Source organism: Manis javanica, chromosome 2 (assembly GCF_040802235.1).
Source record: "Manis javanica isolate MJ-LG chromosome 2, MJ_LKY, whole genome shotgun sequence".
Taxonomy (NCBI): Eukaryota; Metazoa; Chordata; class Mammalia; order Pholidota; family Manidae; genus Manis; species Manis javanica.
The window spans coordinates 128,783,755-128,806,092 of NC_133157.1; the positions used below are offsets into that span (position 1 = coordinate 128,783,755).

At 44.7% G+C, this 22,338-nt stretch overlaps 1 protein-coding gene across 5 annotated transcripts in view; it reads left to right on the forward strand.

Moving 5' to 3' along the window:
• IL2RA (interleukin 2 receptor subunit alpha) overlaps window positions 1-22,338 on the forward strand; it is a 41,023-nt gene that overhangs the window by 10,143 nt on the left and 8,542 nt on the right. For all 5 annotated transcript variants that reach the window (XM_073229376.1, XM_073229375.1, XM_073229377.1 and 2 more), the window contains exons 2-4: window positions 16,877-17,068; window positions 19,503-19,607; window positions 21,791-22,003. In XM_073229376.1, coding sequence (XP_073085477.1) covers window positions 16,877-17,068; window positions 19,503-19,607; window positions 21,791-22,003 — 510 coding nt within the window. The remainder of the gene's footprint in view (window positions 1-16,876; window positions 17,069-19,502; window positions 19,608-21,790; window positions 22,004-22,338) is intronic.

Below are 22,338 nucleotides of genomic sequence, written 5' to 3' on the forward strand. Positions count from 1 at the left end.
CTTTGCTTGGAGTCCCTGAGACATAAGTTGACGTCATCTTCTTCCTGTCTCAGGGCTCTGGGAGTTTTGGGGGCTGATGACTACACAAGGCTACACATCTGACATCTTTCCTGGCTGTGGCCAGGCCACCACAGTTCCCCTGCTAATGAAACTGGGCAGGGCCCCCAAGCCCGCTGAGCCTCCTGTGGTATCTGCTTCCGGCCCCCTGAAGTGACACCTCTGTTGAAAGCTGTGTTTAGCATAAAAGGACCTTTGTAAAGAAAAAACTCCTTATTTTAAGTGGAAAGCAAAATAAACAACTACAAAAAAACCCTGACAACCTTTTAAAAATAAAAGGGCAGTCTCCTCACACACCATACAAACACCCAGGAGAGCAGAGACCGCAGTGGTTAGCATTTCAACTCCACGTTCACTCACTCTGCCGTTGACTCTGTTTTTGGCTTTCACTGCCTTTCACCCACCAGGCCATTGGTTTTACTTTCTCTCTCCCAGGGTTTACTGGGGTTGCACTCCTCTGGCCTGAGTTTGCAAGGGGGCTAGCACGAGGAACCCGAGCCTCAGGGCGCTGGGCCACCTCAGCACACCGCCTTCCTCCCTGCGTAGGGCAGTGACTGTGGCCGGGAGGCTTTTTGTGGGCCGGCCCGGCCGAGCCACAAGCTCTGCCTCTGTTACCTCCTGGAACCCCACAGCAGGGGTGCCATCACTGCCATTCCCATTCACTGAAGAGGGGCAGCCAGCATGAGGCAGTAATTCAAGTGCCCAGGAAAGCGATGGAGCTTGGCTCTCTGCTCCATCCTTCTAACAAGGGAAACAGGGTGAGAATGGGCTTTAGCAATTCCCATGGGCTTCTTAGGCACATCCCCAGTGTCCCATTTTAATTCTCTCTTTGATCCATTCCCAAACTAATTTCCCTGAAAGCAACTTTTATGATGCCTTTGCCCTGATCAAAAAGCTCAGATCAGTGCCTGCTGCCTGATCTGCCACTTCCTCTGCCTCACATCCATTATCCAATCTCACCTGGCTCATCCACGTGTCCTCTGCACACAGGATACCCAGGCTCCAGGCACCCTAGCCAGCTGATCTCCTGTCCTGCAAACACAAATGTGTCCCCTGCAATTTCACAGCTTAGCTCCTGGGCTACCTTCCTCGGGTGGAATAATCTTCCACATCTCATCTGCCTCCTGGGCATTCTTCCCAACTGGAAAGCATCTTGGGGGAGTGGAAAGGCTCATGAATTAGGGAGTCTCTGGGCTTGAATTCAAATCTTAGCCTGGACTTGGTGTGACTCTACTTTGCTTTAAACAATCACTGAGTGCTGTTCCCTACAGGCACTAGAAAGGTGGCAGGGGTCTGGAACACACAGTGTGGAATGTACCACATAAAAAAAATGCCAGGGTGGTCTAGGAGTGCAGGGGAATGTCACAAAGCCAAAGAGAAGCATCCAGAGGCTTCCTGGAGAGAAATGAGAAGGGAGGCCTGCTGGACAAACAGGAGTAAAGAAGGTGGGACCTCAGTTGCCAGCACAGCAGGACCAAGGCCATGGACAAGAGACATGGTGAGCATGGTTACACCAGGCTGGAGGGTTCAGGTGGGCAGTGGAGGCAGAGATCCCAAGGCCGGGCATGGCTAGGGCAGAGAGCCTGCCAAGTCCAGGGGTTTGGACTGCATTCTGAGAGGGATAGAGAGCCACAGAGTAGTCTTAGGCAACAGAAGGATGTGCAATCCGTGCTTCAGAGTCCACACTGGCTTCAATGTGAATGACTGATGGCAGGCAAGGTGGGAAGCAGGGGGCTGCAGACCCACAGGTGCAGGATGACCCAGGTGAGAGTGGATGGTAGGCCGCCTCTTTAAACCTCTGTGGGCCTCAGTTGCTGTGGGTATAAAATGGGAATAACACACACCCCACCAGGTGGCCATAAGGTTCCGCTCCACAGCCTGCCTAGAGTCTCCAGGATCTAGCAGATGCGCAACAATAATGACTTGCTAGACTTCTAACCTGCATCAGCAAAGCCCAACAGACCCTTCCACATGGATACTTTACAGCCTTCTCAAGCTCAGTACATCGAGAATTGTCCCCCCAGGGTCTGCTCTTTCTCCTCTATTTCCCATTTCAATGAAAGGCACCCAACTGTCCTGGAAACCCGGGCAAAATCCTTGTTTCTTCCCTTTTTCTCATCCCATGTACCCAATCAAACCCCAACCCTGATGATTCCAGCCCTTACAGTCTTAATGTGAGCAACATGTGCTCTCTGAGAGATGCCTGTGATAGTCTTCCCACCAGGCAGGACAGATGCAGACGGGGCAGGAGGGCATCAGAGGTTCCAATAGCCATGGGAACAGGATGCAGCCAAGACCCAGAGGGAGGAAGAGTGGGAGCATAGCTGTTGGGGGTGCCCACTCCCACTCTCACGCCCGCTAAGCTGCCAGATCCAAATGCTCACTTCAAACCAATTGGCTGTGTGATTCTGGGAAGGTCACTTAACCTACTGGTGCCCCGTTTCCATCACCTATAAAATGGGAACAGTAAGAACTCCTTATCCAATAATTAGTTATTACATGATTCTCATTATAGTTTTATTATTATACTATAGCAATTTGCAAAATAAAGCTTTATTATATATTTGATTATACTTGAATTATGATAATATACAATCGTACAAAACAGTAACTCTATTAATTATCATTAATATTCCTAACACCTTATTTCATAGGTGGTTGTTAGGGTTATGTGTGTGTAAAGCAACCAGAACAATACTTGGGAGGTGTCAACTCTGGTGCCTTGGGCAAAGTGTGCACTCTCTGTGCAAGCAAGCAGATTGACAGCCTTTCAGTTCTGACATTCTGTGGCTTCATACATACTTGCCCTACAGCAGAGCAAAAGTTACATCTCATCAACACCATGCTGACCAGGCCAGTCAACCTCCTAGGGGGACACAGTCTCCCAGAAGCAGTCCCCGCAGAAGCAGAATGAAGGTATTGGTTCAAGCCAAGGAAGGAAGTATATCTGGTTCATGCTACAATTATCACATCCTTGACGAGTCACAATTGTCACACATTTTAGCACAAAGCAATTTCCAGTGAATTATGGCAAACAGATTTTAAGGCCCCATGTCCTTGAAAAATGCAGCCCTTTACATTTAAATTCTACAAGAAGCCCGCCCAATACTAGCGCCCCCTGCAGGATCAGTGCTAGCGGACACGCCTGCCGACTTCGTGTCTTGAAAAGAATAGCATTGCCTAGGGAAATATCCAGACCATGACTTCCATGTTAACTAAAAATTTAGGTAAGCAGGAAGAGGGCAAAGCCGATGCTTTGGAGATGTGGGGAGTGTGGCAAGCTGTTTACTTCGGCGCTGGCTGAGAGTGAGCGGCCCACTCTGAGTCCACAGACTGCCCTCCACAGAAACCCTTAAGTTGAGTTTGCTTTTTGGAGGCCAGTCCCTTGAGGACAGGAGAGAGTTTTTGTGTAATTCAATTGGCAATCTTCGCATAACTCCTCCCTTTTCTGTGTCACCCCCCATCACCGTGCCCACAGTGAAATGTCCCTATTCTTCCATCTACAGGATAGTACCCATCCACGCGTGGATTTGGGGAATACTTTCAGGCTGCTGTTTGTCTATATGGACACAACTGAAGCAAGTCACAGCAGGTCACGGCTGTCCCCAGAGCACCAAGAACACTGGGACCCAAATCAGCACTTCCCTTTCAGTTACTTTGTGGCCTACACCTCCATTTTCTGTGAAAGGGGGAGACTGTCCTAAAAAATGCACTGTGTGTAAGTTTCAGTTCATTCGGCTGCTGTAACAGAACAGACTAGGGGGCTCATTAACACCAGTACTGGTTTCTCACAGCTCTGGAGACTGGAAGTCTGCAATGAGGGGCCAGCAGGGGTTGGGTGGGGGGTATTGGGTGAGGACTCACATCAGGGCTGCAGGTGGCCACTCTGCCATTGTCTTGCATCCTCACACAGTGCAGAGCAGAGGGGAAGCCAGCTCTCCTGTGACCCCAATAGAGTCCGAAACTCCATTGCAATGATCCACCCTCATGATCTCATCTAATCCTGAAGGCCCCATGTCCTGACACCATCACATTAGGCAGTAGGGTTTCAACATATGAATTTGGGGGGATCGCAAACATTCAATACAAATGTAGATATCTGTATCTTTAGAATTGAATATGATTCGTGATGGCAAGATGGAAGAGTGCCTCAGAGGGGTGCAGGAGGTCCTTGCATGGAACGTGTGGAGACAGCAGGATGGGGTGGCTGCTGGCAACACTGGACCAGGGTCATGCCAGGCTCTGACCAGGTGGTCTGGTGTGTCTGACACAATCAGGGCCTGCAGCCATGTGGCCAGCCCTCGCCTGACAGGCAGCACAGGCCACGGTTCTCAGGACACACTCTTGTTCCCAAAGGGTGCATTGTTTCATGTGGCTTTTTTTCTTTTTCCTTCTTTTCTAAGTTTCCCTTCTTGTCTTAAGTTTCTACCAGTATCATACTTACCTATCTGGTATTCTTTAAAATCTCAGTGGAAATTCCGTTACAATGCAGTTGAAAATCTCCTCAACTCTATGGTTTAATTTCGCAGAAGACTGTCCTTGCTGAGGACTGTGGGTGGAATTCACCGATTCAGCATACTTCTACTAAAAATATGATTCTGTCCCAGGAACTAGGTTTCAAAGGCTTAAAGTAAAACTGCTTTTAGATTTCAGAGAAAGAACAGGAGTATACTTCTACTCCCTTGTTTTTCTTATCTGATAACACTTTTATTGTCATCAGGCTGACATTCTGTGCTGAACTTGGGCTTCATTCACTTACTGAAGCTTGGAAGGTTACTGAGAGGACTCTCAGGGGCAGATAACAACCAGCCCTGTTTCATTTGCAGAAGCGTTTGAGATCCTGAAATGTGACAGTTTGGATTTAGAGACAGCTGCTGTGTGGGTGTGGGGCAGGGTGGGGGGGATGTAACCTTTTGCCCTTCCAAGATAAAGAGAAAACAACTGGATTCTTACCCACCACCCCCACATTTTTCTTAGTAATGAGTGTTGATTAGGGCCCAAGTTGTTCCCCCAAAACATCCTACCCCATTAATCACTCTTTCTTGGGCTGTGGAAGCTGACTATTCGGCCCACCAGGCCATGCCAAGCCTCAGAAGCTGTGGGTCAGATAACACATATTATCTCACAGATGATTGGTGCTGACTCCACAGAATGGGCCCCACTGTGCTGAGCTCTCCCTCAAGGCACGCAGCCTCCCTCTTGCTCCCCCAGGGGAACAGGCCCTCTTCTTTGATGGCAGTAACCTCTCCAATGGCTGCCGGAGTTCTCACACTCCCTCCTCTCGCATCACTGCCATTTCCCTCCTCAGGGAATCCACAGAAGTCTGCAGCTCGCGTTCTCGTGCTGTCATTTCTTGGGTCTCCTCTGTAGACCTTTTTAATACTGTCAGAAGCAGCCAACCCAAAGTCCCCGCTGCCCCATGGGCACTCTCTCAAAAGATCTACTTACTACACCAAGGGCCACCCCTACAGTCTCAGGTATCACCTCCACTTGCCTCCAGTCCTGGGGTGGGGCCCAGTCCTCTAGGAAGCAAGCCACCTCAGATCACATACCCATTGGGGGACAATCCACTGTCTCCCCATTCACAGTGGCAGCCCACTGAAGCACCCCTCCCATAAGGGCAGCCTGTCTTTTTCCTTGGTCAACAATGAACCCTGCCGACTTTTGCCAATTGTCTTGCCAATGGGTTTCAGCCCCGGGCAAATTCACTATGGATTCAATGTGACCAAAGAAACAGACAGCAAAATGTTCTTGGGGTGAAAGGGTTATACTCAACTTTATTTCCAGGTGGCAGGTCAGTCACTAGAATCCCATTCACTCAGAGTGAGTCTGCATGCAGCAAGCCAGTCTCTGCCTCTGGGCCCCTCTGTCTGCACAGTCGTCCTCTGGGCCTCTCTGTCTGCACAGATGTCTCACACAGCCGTCCTCTGGGCCTCTCTGCACAATGATCCTGCACAGCCGTCCTCTGGGCCTCTGTCCTCGGTGCTGCCACCCACTCCAGTCTCTACTCTGCTGTCCCGCAGCCTTGCAGCTGTGCCACCGTGTTGCACCCAGAGCACTGGGCAGAGCTCTTTATTTACAGTCAACAGCAATGTATTGCCCACAGGTGTGCAGTGAGCTAGTCAACCAGGGCCAGGTGAGAATCCTGGCCACAGGAACTTGCATTTTATCCACAGTCAGTATCTCCCAACAAAAAGTCTGTGTTCAACAAACCCACTTCCTGGGTCAAAATAAACGAAGGGAGGCTTGCTGTTGTCATAACCAGAAATTAATCACAGAGGTAGAGCCACCTTGGACCTCCCCTCTAGGCCACTTACTGGGCCACAGGTGCAATCAGTTCTGTGCTTTATGATGCTTGATTTGACAACATTTCAGAGACATACTGCAGGGGTGGATGGGGTAGAGAGAGATGATGAGATGCTATTGCTGTGGACGGTGAGCAGCTAAGAAGGTGACAGTTAGTGGAGATGAGAGGACATGTGTGCAAGAGAATTGCAGAGGGACAAATGGCTCTTGGGAAGTGACTGGAATGAAGGCAAAGAAGAGCAGGATTTAAAGAGGGTGCTGAAATGAGAGGGTGACACAGGTGATGGGGATGTGAGGGTCATTAAGAGAAACAGGCAGAGGAGAAACAGGATCATTTGTGTGTTTTTAACTTTTTATTTTGAGATAATTATAGAATCACATGCAGTTGTAAATAATAATACAGAGAGAGATGATCTATCCTTCCTTCAGTTTCCCCCATAACAGGATATTGACACTGACACAATCCATCAATCTTATTTGGATTTCACCAATTTTAATGAGCTCATTAGGTAGGTGTGTATTTAGTTCTATGCAACTTTATCAAGTGTGTAGATTCACAGGACCACCACAGTTAGGTTACACAATCATTCCTACCATAAGGATCCCTCCTGCTACCCTTTTGTAGCCACAGCTACCTGCCTCCTTCCTTCCTAAGCCCTGGCAACCACTAAACTGTTCTCCATCTGTATAATTTTGTCATTTTAAGAATGCTATATAAATGAAATCATATTATATGTAATCTTTCAAATTGGCTTTTTTCACTCAACATACCTCCTTTGCGATCCACCTTTCTGCATTTTTTAGCTGGCATGATCCTGTAAAGGAGAGCTTTCTCTTCTCTCCCACCCACTCCACACTTTTTTAGTATCATTATGGATTGCTCTTCTTTCAAATTCCTTCATTACTTTATTGCTTTCATCATTGATTATTTTTTGCTCACTAGATATGCTGTCATATAACCTGCAAGTGGAAAGAGTTCTGTTTATTTCCAATTTTTATGTTTCTATATTCTTTTATCTGATTGTGTTGGTTATAACCTCAACAGCAATGTCAATTAGAAGAAGAAATACTATCTTTACCGAGAAACAATTTTTGAAAAGAATTGTGGCACCAGAGGATATTAGGTGGAAAGGCAGAGGAGCTGTGGTATGTCTAGATTAGAGCCTAGGAATCTGTACCTGGAAGAGGCAGCATGGTGTCATTGTTAAGAACATGGGCTCAAAAGCCAAGGTGTGACTCTCAGCTCCATTACTATGAGCCCTTCAGCTGTGTGACCTTGCTGAGTGACCTCAGGCAGTTTATCAAACATCTCAGTGCCTCAATGTCCCATTTGTAAAATGGCAGAAATAATGATAATATTTACTTCATAGCACAGTTGTCAGAATTAAACAGTTAGTATGTATAGAGGCCTTAGAACAGCTCTTGGAACTTGGTAAGAACTCAGAGAAGGTTAGACCTCTTGTATCCTTTGGAAGCTACCAACATAGAGGGGAGAACTGAAGTGGAGACTTCTGAGAGGGAACAGAGTAACAAGAGCAAAGGAGAGTTCTGGTGGGACTGGAGGTGTGAGAAGGACCAGCTGGCAGGGCACAGCTGCAGGGACAGAGGGGAAGTGAACCCAGGTCATGGTGTCAGCCTTAGAGAGACCAAGAACATACTCTGTGTGGAAAGACAGAAAAAAGAGGAAATGAGTAAAGATGTGGACATTGTGAGACATGGGAAGGAGAGCTGAGGACATTCAGGAACAAGGGAGAAAGCAGACCAAATGAGAAAGGGCAGCCAAGCCAACACTTCCCTGGCTGGATTCCCAGCATCACTAGGACTGGTGGCAGCAGGAATGTGGAAGTAGTTCCTACTCTTTGGATTTCTGTGTAACTTTGCACAAACTACTCAGAATCTTAGCCTATGTTTCCTATGAGTGAGACTGTAATTCCTTTCAAAGGAAGGCTATGAAAAATCTTGGGTAAACTTTAAAGATAAATCTGTGTGCCAAAAAATAATATTATAGCTTCCAAGTTAGTAAATCCCAATTTAAGGATTCTCAAATTCTCAGAAACTTCATCCAACTATCAAAGAGAGTGGCTGGTCTCCATGTTCCCCTTCTAGCCTCCCACTGGTATTCCTCTGGGGATAGATGACCTTAAGGCATTCTGAGAGTTGACCTGAGATCTGGAGGAATTCTTCTGGCTCCATCTACAGACACAGCACTAGAGACAACAAGGCGCCGTTGAGAACCAGTGATAGGGACGGAAGAAATTTGGGTCTCTTACACTCGGAGCTCATTTGCTTCCACTCAGCATTTAAGTGATAGAATCCAGTCATCCAGCAGGCTCTCAATGTGAATTCATCATGCTAAATATCTGACATTTAAAAACAAGGACAAAATTTTCTCTTCTTTAAAGATGGCTACTCTTACCAACATCCTTTTCTATTACTTGCTTGGCCAGGCTTCTCGGTGTCGTTTATTTTTGCTCTCCCTTTGCTCCCACCTGCAAGCGCTGTCCAGTCACACTGATCCCCCACTTCTCTCCCATCTCTCTATCTACCTGTCACCTGTTCTTTCCCATTCCCGTGGCTCCTCTGAGCTCCCACTCAGCCTACTGTCATGCTCTTGTAATTCCTTGCCCCTCAAAGTATGATTCTTCAGGCCAGGAAGCTTGGATGCCACCACCTGTGCCTCCCTCTCCCCTGCTGGCCACACCACCACCCTCACATCCCCTCTGAAGAGAAGGGACTGCTCTTCTCCAAGAGCGGTCTCTCCCCACAGTAATCACCCAGCCTCAGAAGCAGAGAGGAGAGCAGCAGGAGGAAAGAGTGCCCAGGGACCAGCCAGGCATGTCCCTCTTTCCGCGCAGCCTTGCTCAGCGTTGCCCTGGGGAAAGCCTACTCACTGCTGGCACTGGGCTGGCTGCTGACCGTCTCATGGAGGCAGGCCATAGAGAAAGATGCAGAAGAGAGAAGGAAGCAATTAGGCTCTGTCTCCAGAACACGGCTTCCCAGCCTCCCAGTCTGGCTGCCTCGCGCCTCCTAACACAAATACATTAAAAAAAGACCCAACCACCTTCCATCATGTTCATGCCAGTTTCTCAGACCTCAAAACAGCCTTTCTGCTCCTGTGACACTCCAGGTTGAGTTTGCAGAGGGAGCTGGGACAGGTTTTTGGTTTTTTTAACAACTGCCATATGTGATTCTTGAAACTAGCTCTAGTCCTATGCCACTGCCAGCAAATGCAAAAGGAAGCCACATTCTAGAAGCTCAGAAGCATCTAATATTCATCTGGTATACCCTAGCACACATGTTCTCAAAGTATATAGGCTGCAGGCATTTCTTGAACAGTGAGCCTGTCAATTCAAGGAACACAAGTTATAGTATTTATTTTGATGAATTTTGAGTTTTGATAAATACAAATGATACATTTTGATGAAATGATAAATCTGAGCAAAATAAGAATTTTGGAAAACTTGTATTGCCATTGTAAACTTGACCACTTCCCAATACTTAAACATTTCTTTTGATGAGATCAGAGGTGACATTAACAAACCTGATTTTTTGGCATTATATAATGAATGTGTCACTATTTGGAAGAATTGTATAAGTCCATGAACCATTTTTTCCCAAATGACTGAGGTAGGATGTTATCAAATCAGGCATGGGCACAAGGTCCATTCAAAGGGCAAGACAGACCCTTGGATTTCAGTCTGAAAGATCATTGCTCTGCAACTAACAACAAAGAAACTACCACCTGTTGAGTTAGTATCAACAAATACCCACAACCACCTGAAAAGGCTATAAAATACTATTCCATTTTCTAACAGTAAGAGGCTGGATTTTCTTCATGTAGTTCATCAAAACAACACCATGCAGTATCTTGAATGCAGAAACAAATGTGATAATCCACTTTCTATTAAGCCGGACATTCTTAAAGTTTGCAAAAATGTAAAACAATGCCCCTCTTCTCATTGCATTTTTTTGCTTGGAGGAAATTTAGTCATTTTTCATAGAAACTATTTATGTTAGTGCAATGGCTTATTCTTGTCATTTTAAAATGAATTAATATATACATATTTCTAAACTTTCTCAGTTTTAACTTCTAATATAGTAAATAATGATTGATATAACCCACAAAAAACAGAATCTTTTGGGGGTCCTCAATAATTTTTTAAGAATATAAAAGGGGTCTTGATACCAAAAGGTTTGAGAAGCACTTACCTAGTCAAGTTGGTTGTTAAAAAATGGAAATTCCTCCAAAATTGTTGGTAAATACCTGCTGCCTCCAGCCTCTCAAATGATGCCTCCATAGTCAGTGCCCACAGGGTTAACACCTGGCACACAGCGGCTCCAGGAGTCTCTGGTTTATCCTGCATGGGCATGCCTTCACGTTGTTTCCTGACCCTGCTATCTTGCTCCATCTAGGAATATTTTGGATTTTACTCCAGCACAGAAGCCAACTGAATCCTCCTCTGAGCTTTTATGGTGACCTGAGGTCAATGCAAACCCTTTCTCCTCGATTCTGTCCTCTCATTCCTGCTTATTTCTGACACACTTAAGTTTGCTATTTGAAAGAATTTCCTTTAAGTAAAAGTGAGAATTTTAAAAAGGCAGACATGAGGGGTACAATAATTGTTTTTTTTTTTGTGATTCCTGTCCCATCGCCTTGAGCTGCTTGGTTTAAGCAAAATAAATACTGAATCTCTCTGAACTTCAATATCCTGCTATATAAAGTGAGGATGCCAGTATCTGCCTTTCAGGGTTGTAGTGAGCATTAAAGGTGATCTATACAAGTGAGCAGCATACAGGTTAAGCCCAGATGTTGCATTACCATTATCTATATTAGTCCCAAATACAAGACCTGAGCTCTCTGACTTCTTCAAAGATAATGATCTAAATTAAACCACAGCATTTCACAAACACTTACCAGTGACCCAGATAGTTTAGATGTAGCTCTGCCTCTCAGTGAGAGAGAACCTTCCACAGTCAGTGAAAAGTACACTTGTTCTGCAGATCAGGATTTTATGCAATGGGAAAACCCTGAATTGGACTCAGGGGTTCCACTCTCTTCCCAGACTTGCCACAATGCCAGGAATGATGTGCTGCCTCAGCTTCCTTATCTACAAAATGTGGAGATTGACCTAAATGGCTGTTAGGTCTCTTCCAGCTCCCAGGCCCTCGAGTCCCATCAGAGGACTATTCAATGTGTCCTGTGGCATTTTATTTTGCACCAAAACACTTGCTTTCCATAAGGCCCAAACTGCTGGTTAGTTTTCCTAAGGAAGCTGGAGACTGTCTTTGACATTAGGTATATATTGGGGTTCTAGATCTGACCTAGAAGATGAATGGCTTTAGGTCAAGAACCAGAACACTTCGTTGTCAGGTGCCCATGAATCTGCTGTACTCCTATGTCCCTTGTGTAAAGCTTAGTAGACCATCATCTACAAGTTTCTGTGTTTGGTGCATTATTCTAATGTGCATCCCACATCTGTTATCTGGATGGAGAGGAGAGGCACAATGATGAAGCCCTCTACTCAGTGTTGTTGGGCTGTGGAGAAACAGAACTTGACCTTGATTTTCCCACAGTGCAAAGAATTTTAAGTCAGACTGTCCACATCCTTTTGAAACCCCTTCCTCTTCCTTATCTTTCATGCAGTTCACATGGGCCAAAAGGGCCAAATGAATTCTCTCTCGTTTTGAACAACATAAGAGAAGAAAAAAATCACCTAGCCCACAACCGCTTTTCACCCGCCCACCTTTCCTCCAGCCAAGGAAATTTTCCCTGATGACTAGTGCTCTGAAAGCAGCTTGGGTAGTGCCTCTGGGGGGGACTCTGTGTGCCGTCCACTGAGGGTTGGCACATCCTTAGGAAGGGGGCCAGGGGAGGATGCAGCAGCCACAGCTACTCTAGCAGCATTTGGGAACTTGTTAGATTTCTTAGCCTCCACACTCACTCAGTTGAACCCAACTGTGCATTCCAACGAGAGCCCCAGATGATTTCTCTGTGCACATTAGAATTTGGGAAGCTCGTGTGTGAACAACTAAAACATAGTCCTACTGGCTGTAGAGAATTCAACTTAGAGACATTCACACAGATGAAGTGACTGACTGCCCTCCAAGTGTTGGCATTTCTGGTACCTCAGTGGACACAAAATATCTCAGCACAAAACTCATTTGGGTTCTCTTCCCCTTCTTAAAATAAACGGGTGAAAAATAAAGGGGTAGTTTTACAGTAGGGGAGTGGAGTTGAAGCCATAGGGTGAAGCAGAATAAAGGGGTGTTGGGATTCCAAATACAGTTAGGAATCCCAAGTCTGCATCTCTTGCTCCCCTTTCTTATTGTGGACAAGGCCACTTACAGGGAGAGAAGAGAGCACTGCATTTCCCCAAGTTTCTCCCCTTTTTTTTGAGACCCAAGCAATGGAAGCTGCATGCATCCTGGCGACAGCAGCAGGCAGTTGAAAGTATGGTCTAATACTGAGAAGGAGACAGCACATACTGGAGAGGACAGAAATCTGGGTTGAATTCTTGTATCTGCTGTGTGTCCTTGCTTAAGTCATTCCTGTCGTCTATGATGCAAGCACATAAATGCCTAATCTCCCTCGCACACATGAAGAAGTTAAGACTCCAGCAATGGTTTGGATGAAAGACAAAACCAAACAATAGGGAAGAGAGAAGAGTGACCGAAGGTTCCACACCCTCACCTATCGTTCCCTTTGAACCTGTCTGGGACAGAGTCCAGAGGAGGGTGGCTCTCCGTTACTCTCACTGACGTCAGCTAAGAAGTGAAAAGTGCCCGCTGAGTATGGCACTTGCATTGAGTGGGGAATTCCTGGGGGCAACAAACCTGCAGATAGCCCAGGGGAAAATGCTCCTGTGCTGGTGCTTCAGGGACAGTGATGAGGTGGGGTGTGAGAAGTGGGTGGAACACGTGGGCTCCTGCCTGTGTCTTTCAAATTACCATTCATGGCAAACATCCCAGATAAGATGTGAAACACTTCCAACATCAGAAGAGCTGAATTTAACCCTCTCTTAGTGCACACCGAAACCCTAGGGATTTTCAGGATTAACAGCAAGTGCTGGTTGGCTCTTTCTTCCTCTGCCCACATAAAAGGTATAAGAGCTAAAGGCTAGGCCACATCTGTGTGCCCCTAGGCCTATGGTAGCACACCATTTTCCAAGCAGAGCATTTACCACTCCACAGGCAGAGATATTTAAATACAGAAGACAAAGACTTCTAAATCCAAAATTGTACCGAATACCTGAAAATTACAGAGAGAAAAATGTTTCCCTTCCCACCTTCTAAAGGAAATCCTGTGTTTGCCTTCTGAGCCTCCAGGACCATTGCAGCATAAGCCAGGGGAGGGAGCTGAGAGCACAGACCGAGTTCTGTGAAAAAGTCAGAGCTGCTGACAGCAGCAAGAAATAGATCTGGGCAAACGGGGGCAAGAGGAAAGGTGGAGAAAAGCCTCCATCAGCTGAATTTTGAGAAAGAATTTTTCAGTTTTTTGTGAGTAAAACTAGAGGAGGGGAGCTGCTATACTGTGTGGGAAGAAAAATTTTAAGTGATAATATGGGAAAAGAGGATTTAAAGACATTTTGCTGAGTCACATAAATGGACTTCTTCATTACTCCTCAGCAAGACTTCAGGATAGACAGTATTTTTTATTCCTTTTTTCAGATGTAGTACTACTATTTCTCTTATGACACCATGCTGAGAAGGGCTGAAGAGTGCCCCAGATTTAGTTCTGTGAGATTAAAAAGAAACAAACCTGCAGGGCTACCTTTTCCACACACGTTGCTACTTCTTTCTTCAGATGAAGACCCTTGGCGAGGCACTCCTAGGAAAAGGATAACAGCCAAGCTCTGTACTGGTCCTCAGCTGTAGGCCTGGGAAGTTTCAGTATTTCTAAATTCTAGGAAAAGTGATTTTATGAAAGTAAAGTCTGTGGGAGTCAGAGGCTCTGGAACTTCCCCTTGCTCCACATGACCTCAGACATTCAGGCTAATGTATGATGACTCTGGAAATTTCCAAGGCCTTATTTAGAAAAACATATTACCGTGTAAGTAGATTTTTTAAGGACACAAAATTACCCCTAAGGCAATTTGCCTTTTTTTCAAAATTTATGTGTGTAGACACTGAGTTGGTTTTAGCTGAATTATCAGATTCCAAATGCATCTGAGGTCAATCCTTATTTGTGCTAATGAACAATTACAAGAGTTGCTAAGTATTCTTCCTATTTATTATTGTTCCTATTGATTTGAGGCAAAATTACTTAGAGAGAAATGCACAGATCTTACGTGTACAATTTGATGGATTTTGGTAAATAGGTGCACCCATATAACAACATTTCTATCACTTCATTGTCTCCTTGCAGCCAGCCCTCAACCACCGCAAGCAACTACTGTTCTGATTTCTTTTTGTATACTAGTTTTCTTTGTTCTTGGACTTCATATAAATACCTAGGAGTGGAATAGCTAAATCATAGGGTAAGCATATATCTAACTTCATGAAAGAAAAAATCATTTCAGCTTTCCAAACTAATGGTATTATTTTACACTCTCACCAGTAATGTAAAAGAGTTCCGGTAGCTCTACTTCCTTTCCAGCATTTGGTGGTGTTGGTCTCTTACCCATTGTACTCATTCTAATGGAGTATTTCATGGTGGTCTCCAATTTACTTTTTCTTTATGTTTAGTGATGCTGAGCACCCTTTCACGTGCTTACTGATAATCGCATCTTCTTTGAAGAAGTGACCTTTCAATTCTTTGCCCATTTATTTGGTGGGCTGTTTGCCTTGTAGTATTAATTTGTCATTCTTTATATAATGCGGACACGAGTCTTTTTGTCAGATGTATTTTCTCCCAGTCTACTTCTGTTTTTTGTTTTGTTTTTTCATTTTCTTAATGTTTTAGGATGAGCAGAGCTTTCAATTTACTTTTCTTTTATGGTTAGTGCTTTCTGTGTCCTCTCTAGGAAATCTTTGCTTATTCCTAGCTTGCAAAGCTCTTTGCCTTTATTTTCTTTTAGAAGCTTAATAGTTTTAACTTTTATAGTTATATCTCTAACATAAAGATCTAGTGTATGGATCTTTGATGTTTAGCTGTAATTAATGAAATCAATTTTTGTATGTGGGATGAGGTTCTTTTTCCCCCATACATGTAACCATTTGTTCTGGAAGCATTTGCTGAGTTTTTCCTTCCCTTGAATTGCCACAGCATGTTTGTAAAACACTCAAATGAATATACATGTATGAGTCTACTTCTGGGCTGCTCCATTACTCTGTTGTCTATCTTTTTACCAATATATAGACTGTCTTGGTTACTGCAGCTTTATAGAATATCTTGATATGAAATGATGTGAATCCTCCAAATTTGTATATCTTTCTAGGACTGTCTTAGAAATTTAGGTCTTTTGTGTTTCTAAAGAGGTTTTGAGAACTCTAAACTTGCCAAACTTCTATCAAAATGTGTGTCAGGTTTTTTAATTGTAATTCCACTGCAGTTATTATCAATTTAAAGTAAATTGACATCTTTTTTTAAAAAAATGAATCTTCCATGAGAAGATGGTGGGCCCAGTATAAAGGCACATAGAAGCTTCACTCCAGCCTGGGTGATTAATAAGCCAACAGCAGACTGTGCCCGCCAGCAATGAGTGCAGCAACCAGCCCAGACCCCGTGCCCACTCTGCTGGGTGGGTGGAGAGGCTGGCTGTGCCTTCTCACCTTGTCCTGTTTCCTGTGATCCTTCATCTTCACTTCCTTTACCCAGCCTGTGGCATTTTCCCTAAAAATTTAATCTCTTGAAGCAAGAGAACCTGCTGCAGGATATGCAATGGAATCGTTTCCCTGATTAGAGCAGTGCCTTTTTTCCTGTTAACAGTTGAGCATTTGGCCCCTACTTCCAGTGTCTTCAGTGGGAAGCCAGTGTCCATCTTGGGGAGTGGAGGAAAGGTCAGATCTTCATGATATGAGAAGGAATTAACCTCAGAGGTGGGTAGGTGGGTGAGAGACACACATTTCCTACTTGCAGACATTAAGCAAAGCACTTTGTATATACGTTCCCCCTCAGACCCCCGCAAAAAAAGGTACACAATCATTAATTACAGAAAACCTGCCAGTCCTTACTTTCTGAAAAGTATTTCTCATGGACAAACTTTGTCGCTCAATTCTATTTCCCTGGCTTTCTTCCCTCCCTGTCCTCATGCCCCTCTCTCCTCCTCTCTCTTTCTATACTTGCTTGCCGTGAGGCATATTCAGAACAAAACCTCATTCACTTCTATTCGTTTAGTTCAAAGTACATTGTAGTTTGGAGAGAAATTTGGTTGAAGTTAGATTTTGAACTGTCTCTGATACACAGATTTCTAGAGAACAAAGCCAACAGCCTTAGTTTCTTTGCTGGAAGAAGTGAGGTTATAAATAAATCTTTTAAAGGGAAGAAATGCACAATTCAATCATTGCATGGTAAAATATGTGCGTGTGTGACTGCAGTCTCCTGAACTCCTAACATGCTTCTTCTTCCTTGCAGAGTTTTGTGATGACAACCCACCACATCTCCGATTTGCCACATTCAAAGCCCTCACGTACAAGGAGGGCACCATATTAAACTGCCATTGCAAGAAAGGCTTCCGAAGAATAAGCAACAGGTTTCCCTACATGCTCTGTAAAGGAAACTCCAGCCACACTTTCTGGGAAAACAAATGTCAGTGCATAAGGACTTGTAAGTGTCTCCTTTTGTAATTATCTAGGGAAAGAGAAGAGCTGTAGTCAAGTGTGAGCTTTTGTTCACTCAGCCCTATAGACAAAAGTTGGCCAGCCCAAACTATATGAAAATGAATTTGAGTAGTTTCTGGAATATTCATTCACTGCAAACATTGAAGGAGCATCTCCTGGTCCTGAGGGTTGGTCTAGACACCGAGATACCCAGCTCTCAAGGAACTTGTATTTTGGAGGCACGGAGAGAACAGACATGAATTATTAGTGAACAATTAAAAAATAATTCCAGTTCATAACAATGAAAATGTACTCAATGCCACTGAATTGTACAGTTTAAAATAGTTAATGTGGTAAAATTTGGTTATGTTCATTTTATTAAAAATAAAAAATAAAAAAAGAACAGTCAGAATGAGCCCATATAAAGAATATGAAAAATAATAACGATTCTAGTGGGCAATATTTACCTGTAAGGCTGAATTAACTCTCTTTTGTTTTGGTTTCCAAAGCACCTACCTCATACCACCCACATCCTGGCTGATGAAACCTCATCCTAACTCCGCCTCCAGTAACACAGCAATGTGAGCCCCTAACAGCTGCCCAGGACCCCCCACCTGCCCCTTTTCAGTGACCATCTCTGCAGCACTAAGGAAGTTCTGGGTAGAAAAATGGAGGCAGTGGGAGAGGCATGTCTTGCCTGCCAGGGTAAAAAGGGAAGAGAAGCTCATGCTACTGAATTCTGGAGTCTAATTGAGGACCAGCATCTTCCACTCAGGGTGCCATGGGGCCTTTGGGGGAGTTCTTTGGAGGAAAACTACACAGTTGACTCTTGAACAATGAGGGGTCAGAGGTGCTGACCCCTGCGCAGTCGAAAATATGTGGATAACCTTAGACATCCCCAAAACTTAACTACTAATCCTACCATTGACCAGAAGCCTTCCTGATAAGATAAATAGTTAATTTAACATGTATATGTGTTATATACTATAGTCTTACAATAAACTAAGCTAAAGGAAAAGAAAATGATTTTCAAATTGTTGCAAATCTCCAAAAAATTTTCCAATGTATTTATTGAAAAAACTCACATATAAGTAGACCCATGTAGGTCACACCCGTGTTGTTCAAGGGCCAACTTATTATCAAGCAGAAGTTACAGTCAGTCCAGAGCTTTCCCCAGCCTCCTGTCCGGAGCTGGCATTCCAGAGCATAAGGAATATTCCCCAAAGGCCCCACATCCTCAGAAGCTTGCTGACTCTTATTCTTGCCCTGTGAAGCCCTTGTGGGCTTGGAGAGTGAGGAGAATAACAAGCCCACAGGCTGGTCAGACTGGTGTGCAGGTGAGGCTCCAAATCAGCATAAGGGAAGCTGAGAGGCAGAGGAAGTTGTTCATTTAGAATCTCTTTATTTCTGAGCATCAAAACACGGCTTGGGAGACTCCTGGTCCTCAACATCAGCTGTGATCAGAATCACCAGTGGAATAAGGGTCCCAAACCTCCCTGTGGCTGGTGGGGGCAAGCTGAGATGGCAGAGCCAACTGCTTGGATATTGGAGGTGGATCACCTCCCTGGAGTGGAATTTGAGAGGAATGACACCCAAGACTTTCTAAACCTAAGTGGATCTGATACCATGATTTGCCACTGAACTTTCTCCTTTGAATCCTGAAGGCTCTCCCAGGAGCCCCATTTCCCTAGTAGGTCTTTAGTTCCGTTTGTGATATCAGGATGTGGCGAATAGTGGCAGTTCACTTGTCTTTTTATTTCTTAACCCTGGAGATGTTGTATGGTGAGCCATAGGGACCTTTGTCCCCCTAAACCATATATGCCCTGCAGTCTGGAGATTGCAGCTCTGCTGATGCACCTAGCAGATCCCTTCCGTGACCCTAAGCTGGAATCCTGATGCCCCCTCATTACTATGCCCATACTCAGCTCCTTTGCCAAACTCTCCACAACAGAGAGGAGTGTTGTAGGAGAGGTTTTCTTTCTTTGCTTTGGATTACATCTCTCTAACTTTTAAATGAACTGCTTCAAGGAAACAAAGGGGTCAGTGGGTTGTTGAGTCGGAGCACTCCTCATTGCCATCATAAATACCCATGTACAATGTCGGCAGGGCTGGTGGCCAGAATGGAATCCCTTTTGGGGAGACATACATACCCAAAAAATTCCACCAGAAAAACTTTCAGTTATTTAAGAAATATGTTGTAGGCCATTGTCATTACCCACATGGGTACCAACAGGCCAGTGCTGGGCTGGGTGTGAGCAGGCCCCACTGAGGGCACCCAAGGGCAGGGCTTGCATGTGGCTCATATGTAAACCCAGCACCCCAATACCACCTGGCACATCAAGGGCATTAGAAAGATACTCTGAGTAAATGAATACATGCAGAGTGTTTTCTATTTTAAGCATCTGTGAATTTATTTGCTTCATTCCATCCATACTCTCTAGCCCTTGGGAACAGAGAAAAACAAGTTATTCCTGAAGAAAAGAAGGAAAATAAAACCACAGAAATACAAAGCCAAATGCAGCCCATGGACCAAGTCAACCTTCCAGGTAAGAGGTGAATCTGAACACTATCATCTGGCTGATTTCTAGGAGCCAACCGCTCTCTTGCAGGTATATGATGTGTCCCGCAAAGGGGGAAAGTCTATCCTGCTAGCCTCTCCTCTAAGGACGTAATGTGGACAAGAACTATTGCATAGCATCTACAGACTATTTCCAGGTTCAGCATTTCAAGCCACTCTTACAGCAGCTGGAGCCTGTGTGATTGGGCTCTGGGCTTCCTCCTGGTTTGAGAGCTGGCCAAACAGAATTCAGTTCAATTCCAAATGTTGGGACTAACTGTGCCAGGCACTGCTGACAAAATAGAAACATGAGTAGACAACAGTCCCTGCCCTTAAGGAAATGCTCTGTGTTTTTCTCTTAACCACAAGATAATGAACTGCCAGCAAAGCAATTTATTTCAAGATGTTTCTTATGGACATTATGAGTGGTAAGCTATGCCATGCCATGCAGGGTAAGTCTTGATGCTGCACACAAACCCCTCTTAGATAGTGGGCTGTGGATGAGTGAGCACTGTGAGTACCAAGTTGTTGCCACAACTTTCCAGAATGAATCATCTTCAAGTCAAGTCATAATTTCAGGAAGAAATAGAGCTCGACAGGAAAATCAGAGCTTTTGGGGGAGCAGCTGACCTTATAAGACCTTAGACCTATGCTAATTGCATAAACTTACAAAGAACTTTATCATATTATGTATAATCTCATTTGAACCTTACAACCTAGCAAGTGGGGGACAGGAGAACTACTTCAATTGAGACATGGAGAAGTTAAAGGGTCTGGTGAAACTCACATAATTTGGAAATTAGACTAGGAATCTGTCTACTGGTTACTTACTTTAAATTAGTTTGAATTTATTTGTAGCTTCCATTATGTAAAAAAAAAGACAAATCCAGGGGCATTGTTGCAAAATGATGTTTTTAACCATTTATCTCTCCAACTTTGTACTAGAATGGTGTTTCAAAAGTCATTTATTTTTCTGTTCTTCTCTACTTCTTCCATACTACCTCCACAGTTATTGAAAGGTTTTTTCCAAAGGTCAATGTTTTCTGCCCTTACTCAAGAGATAACCAACTGGTCTGGCTAAGAGACAGTTCACAGATTGCATCAATTTGGATATTTTCATTTGAAAGGAGCAAACCTAACTCAGACAGGCTCAGACCATTACGAATGTTTTTGGCTGTAAAAGAAATTTTATTCTGCAACTAAAACACAAGTTCAGTTGTAATTTGCAAGATGTTAGACTAGAACATACCATTTAGAGCGGGACCACTCAGCTTCCTGCTGGGACAGAGGAGTTATTTAGGGAAGCTGAAGAGGTTATAGTGGGTGCTCAAGCTGTGGAAGGCCAGAGCACTGGTACAGTTTCACACCTTTGGGGGTAGACAGTACATGTGGTCCCATACATCTGGACTGGCATGGGGTGGGGAATCCTGACATTAAGTCTGAGAAGGTCATGATCCTTGAGATTAATGGGTAGTCAGGCTTGGGTTTTCGTTGGGTGAGTGGAAAGTTAGTGAGCATGGGGAATTTTCACAGGCCTTGACAGGAGCCTCTGTGGGGCAAGCTTCAGGCGTGGCTTGACCAGAGGTTGGGCTCCCTTCCCCAGGATTCTCTTCACCCTTCTCTCTTCCTGGTTATGGCTTTGTCAGATCCTTCTTCCATGGTCCCAAGATGACCACGAGCTTCAGCCCAAGGACGTGCTTCCTCACTAGCTGTGGAGAGCCACGGAGATCTTCACATTTCACTGGCCCCACTTGGCTCGAATGCCTTCTTGTCCCTGGGTTTAATCTGCCCTTCCCACTCTTGCCTACTTATCAAAATCCTCACCATCATCAGAAGCAATTACTCATTCCTCTGGGTTCCCATAGCAAGCATTTATTCCTCAACTATGGCCCTCGACAGATTCTGCCTCCATGTATCTTTCTTACCCAATAGACCGTTTGCTCCTGCGTGACTGGGTCTTTGTGCTTTCCCACTAAGTGCCTAGCAAAGTTCCTGACATATAGACATTCTCAATACATATTGGTTAAATGAAAGAATTAATGAATAAATGAATGAACAAATGCATGACACAATAGAATGAGAACCAAGGTCCACTCTCTAGGAAGAAGCAACTTGGATTTACTGACAATGCTTTCCTCAAGCTGCCTTCAGAATTTCCTTTCCCTCTTCCAGGCCACTGCGGGGAGCCTCCACCGTGGGAACATGAAGCTTTGGAAAGAATTTATCATTTCAGGGTAGGGCAGAAAGTTCACTACCAGTGCGCCCAGGGATTCAGGGCCCAGCAGAGAGGTCCTGCTGAGAGCATCTGCAAACTGCACTGTGGGGAGACGAGGTGGACGTGGCCACAGCTCAAGTGCATAAATGAAAGGGGGAGTCAGTTCCCAGGTATGGTGGCACTTCTCAGGCCCACTGCCTTGCTTTTTCCACCATGTTGACCAGGGTGGAATTCCTCACCCACCAGCTCTGTGACCTTGGGCAAGCCAATCAGGCTCTTTGGGCCTCTGATTTTTCTCAGTCCAGAAAACAGACTAGATAAACTCTAAGGTCTCCATCATCTCAGGTCCCCTGTACCCAGAATGGGGATAGATAGCAGGAGATGAAGAGCAGAAAAGGCCTTTCAAGTATCCCCAAGCTCCCCTCATTGCTGAAAATGCTGCACCTTTTCTTTTCTTTTCAGCTGATTCTGAAATTCCACTTTGTCCTCTAAGCCAAGACTTCTG